The sequence below is a fragment of the Carya illinoinensis genome, chromosome 3, assembly GCF_018687715.1.
Source record: "Carya illinoinensis cultivar Pawnee chromosome 3, C.illinoinensisPawnee_v1, whole genome shotgun sequence".
In the NCBI taxonomy this organism is placed as follows: domain Eukaryota; kingdom Viridiplantae; phylum Streptophyta; class Magnoliopsida; order Fagales; family Juglandaceae; genus Carya; species Carya illinoinensis.
Genome location: NC_056754.1, coordinates 32,808,146 through 32,812,878, shown reverse-complemented (window position 1 = coordinate 32,812,878; position 4,733 = coordinate 32,808,146). Strand labels below are relative to the sequence as shown.

Here is a 4,733-nt window from a genome sequence, read left to right as displayed (position 1 = left end):
ATTTTTGCGGGAAAAGTCACTTATGTTGTAGTGTAAACACTGAACTGTGCTGCGTAATTCTAAATCCCAACTCAAAGGAACATTTAATGTTGAGCAATTTCGTACTTAAATTTATACCATATTTATAACCGGATTTAGATTAGGCTTTCTGTAGTTCAGCGAAGATCTTAATCCCTGTCAACCAAGCAAAAGGTCCAGCAAAATCTTGCGATCAAACCAATTATAATCTCTTTATTAATAATTAACGCAGGCCTGCACAGAAACATTTGCATCAACGTGGAAATGATAACTCTTGTCTATCTAATCTTGCGATCGATCCATCCCATCACTCTCATATAAGCACTCATTTCCCATGTTATCAACTTCAAGCAGAATACCATTCGTTCACAGGAAACACAATCCTGCTTTATTTTCTGGCAAATCATTGAAGTTATGGGAATATGATAGATAAGGATGAAGAGACATACAGAAAACCAAGTAAGAAATATGCATTTGATTGTCGACCGATGTGAACCAATCTTTGAGAAGGCATACAAGAATACATTATCAAGTACTTTCATAATTATTGCTATGTGCCTCAGAGTGATACAATATCTTATCCTACGTAACTACAATTCATCATGGCTGTTGCTCATTTCTAAATGAGGGAACTAAATCCTGCAATACACCATGATCAGGAAGTTGGAGCTGCTGCTGAGTGATGAGGTTTCGATAAAATATGGAATTTAGGTCGACTTGATTATTTGTTGGAAGCAACTGAGAAAATAGTGATGCCTGGGGAAAGCTTGGTCCAACTGAAGCCGAGGCCAAAAAGGTTGGCAACATTCCGGTAGCGTTACCTCGTAGGTTTGCTGGACAGTGATGGTTGTGCTGCCCCTCATATGTTGTGATCACAGTAGATGGATCTTGGAAAGATCTTTCAACACGCTTTTTCACAATGCACTTCGGACTGGTACATCTGTAATAACTTCTGAATTGGCAAGCAGTTGTAAATGTTAATAATTTTGTACCAACATCCAGAAACACCGACATAAATATTCACGTTGAATTTCTGCAAGACGAGTACTCATGATTTAAGAATTCATCAATATTTAAGAATTTCTTGCATTAATCTACCCATTAATTACAAGACCTAGTGATCTGTTTGTTAAGAACAGCTAGTTAGATTTCCTAATGTAATCCACCGGCCGGGTGAATTTGCTAAAACACTATGGATCGTTGCTTTCAAACGACTAAGGTTGATATACTATACCATCTTGCTTTCATCATACTTTACAAATTTGGCACTTTCCATCACCTTAGATCATTTTTTATTTTTATTTTCAGAACAAATTCAAGGGTTGATGGATAATGCAACCTTGTCCTAGTGGGATAAGAGGGGGATGATGGTGTAATATATGTTGAAATATTGGTTAGATAAATATTTCATTTGACTACGTACATACACTACTCTTGCAAAATTTCTAATGTTAAATTTAAAAATTAAAAGCACTAGTTGAGATTTTGAAAAATTAACTCCATATAAAGTGCTCCTTGAAAATCTAGTCGATATCGATCCCAAGAATTTAAGGATTAAGATCCTCTAGAATATGAAGAATAATCCGTGAATGGTAAACCCGGCCCCAACGGACAAAGTGAACTAAGACTAACCACATTAATTACAAAATTAATGCTATTAAGCTTAAGAACAATGTAATTGTAATGTGCAACTATATCAGGTGGATATTGGTCTTTAGTTGCATAAAATTACAATCCACGAATCACAATGGCCATTAATCTATATTATTGAGCAAATGATACTAACTATATATATGTCATAAAACTAATGATTTTGGCTGCAAGAGGAAATCAATTACAGTTTGTCTTTTGCGTTATGTATGTGCAGGAAACTGAACAAGAGACGCAAGTCTACCTTGGATAAGGGCTATTCTTCACTGCCTTCTGTCCATACTTTCTCCATCTGTAGCCGTCTTCAAGATTATCAATCTCGCTCTTAGTCAAAAAGGCAACCCGAGGCTCCCTTTGCCGTTTCTCCTTCTTTTTCGGTTTCTTACTGACAATAGATCAACATCATGAACAGTCAATTTGAAACAGAAGCTGTTGGAACTCTTATTTTAATTTGTTAGGCCACAAGAAAGGAACAAGCCAGATTTTAAAAGAGGAGATGATCCGTTGAAACTTCCTTAATTGATGGTGCATCTTCCCTTAAAAATGACAAGCTTCCGTATCTTAGGGCTTTGTATGCCTATTAATTCATATTTTATCCTTTCGATCCCAAAAGCTTAATGGTGCTGGAAGAGATCTATGGTTTAGGAGTTTCATTAGAAATAATATTGAGGAAAGATAAGTAAAAAGTAAATAAAAGATTTAAACATGAACAAGCAAAAACAATAAAGAAAATAAAAGAAAAATAAAACTTCAAGAGTGCTTGCATATTCAAACCCTACTATCCATATTCCGTGTGGAGAATAGAAGATCGTCACTGGCTTTTAACCATTAACTTGAATCTATATATAAAGGGGAAAGCAAAAACCTACGCTTTCTTAGACTTCTCTTCAGCTCCATCTTCACACAGTTGTGGCTGCTTATCTTTCTTACTCTTAACGGATTCTTCCTCACCTGCTCCCAGCTCGTTAGATGAGCAAGACACAGAAGAATTAGGGGTGGGTAGATTTTCTCCGGTCGCCGCTGAATTTTCCACACCGACGTTCTTCCAATTCTCGTCGGTCGGGCTAATTACTTCCGATGATGAGCAAGACATGCCAAAGGCCGTTGAGAGTGCGTTGTAATCCATGGAGCCATGTAAGCAGTCAGTGAAGGTCAAATTCAAAGTGGGATCAAACCCGGCCTCTTGGTTTTGTGTCGGTATGGAGGGATTATCATTAATAAATGGAAAGCTTGATTGGTTGATTTCGTGGTGATAATAGCCAAAAGATCCATGATGGTTGTACAGGTCCTTGTCTTCTTCAGACATTAATGAAAGTCGGCGAAGAAAAGGAAGAAAAGGAGGACGAGGAGGAAGTGATCAGAAAGAAAGCAACAAAATTGGAAAAGGAATTGTACCGCGGATTGTATACAGCACTAAGGTTAAGATCTTTTCTGCTTTTTTTAAGATCTCTGAAAATATAATTCAGCAAGAAATTAAGAGAGCACTTCAGGTTTCGTTTAATTGAGAGAGAGAAATTTGGATGGTAGGGTATTGCTGCTCTTCTATTTTATCAAATATGACGTGTCTGCATTGAAACGTACGTGCTCAAGTGTATAATTAAAAGAAAATTTGTACTCATTATTCCTGGATTATTCTTACGGTACGTACCTATTTTGATTTTTTATCTTTTTATTTTTATTTTCTTAATATGTATGTAATAGAGAGCTGAAGAGTTAAAAAATTCAATTAATTTAATAGGAATAAAATTAAAATAAAATAAAACATGAGTGATGTACGTGTAGCTGGGTAGCAAAGCCCTAATTAAAAAGCGACAAAAAGGAGAAAAATTAATGATCATTTGTCATTTGTAGACATCATATTTTAAACTTAATTATCAGTTATGTAGCCTAGACAAATTGGAATTATTCTCGTAAATATTAAAATTACTTGGAAGCACAAAAATGATATTAAACTTAATAAAATTGATATTTACAGTCATATAGTGTGCGCAACCGTTATGTTTCTTTTTTAATGAGTAAATATATATAAGATCCACATGTAAAATTAATTTTTTAATAGTAAATTTTACTCTTTTTAAAAGCAGTGTACGACTAGTACACAAACCATAATTGTATCTAGTATTACCATTTTCATCATGTGTTTATGATTTTGTCACTTAGAAGTCAGTAATGAAATCTTCAACTTATTATAGCACCAATTATAATTTTCGAGAAATTTACAACATAAATTAATTTTTATAGTACGTAGCAAATGTGGTAGACTTTTAAACTAGTGATGTATTTGATGAGTTAATAAATAGATTTTTAAATAAGATTTTTCTGAAAATTTGAAAAAGAAAATGCCCAGTGTAGCTATCAAACCTATAGAAAGGGAATGGTTAAATACAATAATTAATTTGTAAAGGACATCTTGTGGTATGGTATATATTTTAAAGATGATAAAAGTACCTATACATGCATATGCACATATTTTTTTAACCAAAAATGATAGTATGATGATCAAATGTGTACATTCATATATATATATATATATATATATAAGTACTGACTTTAGTGAATCTATATATATATATTTAATGGTTAAGGACGTTTAAAAAATAATTAAAAAAAAAATTATTTATACTAGTGTGGATATTTGGTAGACGCGTTTGATAATCATTAATTAATCACCCTAGAATTGCCTTCTTCTTCTTTTTAATTACAATCTACAAACTTTTAAGGGATTCGGGCCAAATTATTTGCAACTAAAAACAACAACAACAGCGCGCAATCAAATAAGAAGGAAAACAAAGGATCTTTGTCAAGCTTGACCAACTATTGGAGGTTGTCACAGTCAAGTTTATTAAGGATGGGAGCGCTGTGGTCAAGATTTCCAACTTTAATAGTGTTCGCTTCTGAGGGGATTGGTCTGACACGTAGCGGAATTGGGCACCGGCATTTGACCGTAGCATCCTTTCTTCTTTTTTTCTTTCTTTTTTAAACATTTTTCCTACTTGTTCTGTTCCTTTCCCACGTCCATGTCTTACTGATTGAGCTTTAACGTAACCTCCTTTCCTAAATTTGTG

The 4,733-nt window shown here is 34.1% G+C and overlaps 1 protein-coding gene across 1 annotated transcript; it reads right to left on the bottom strand.

Moving 5' to 3' along the window:
* Positions 1–464: 464 nt before the first annotated feature.
* Positions 465–3,223, bottom strand: LOC122304138 (WRKY transcription factor 28-like). Its single transcript, XM_043116226.1, has 3 exons — positions 2,538–3,223; positions 1,913–2,053; positions 465–970 (listed from the first exon to the last, which is right to left on the bottom strand). Exons 1-3 carry the CDS (start codon positions 2,972–2,974, stop codon positions 619–621), a joined length of 930 nt encoding a protein of 309 aa, XP_042972160.1. The 5' UTR covers positions 2,975–3,223; the 3' UTR covers positions 465–618.
* Between the last annotated feature and the right edge of the window lie 1,510 nt (positions 3,224–4,733).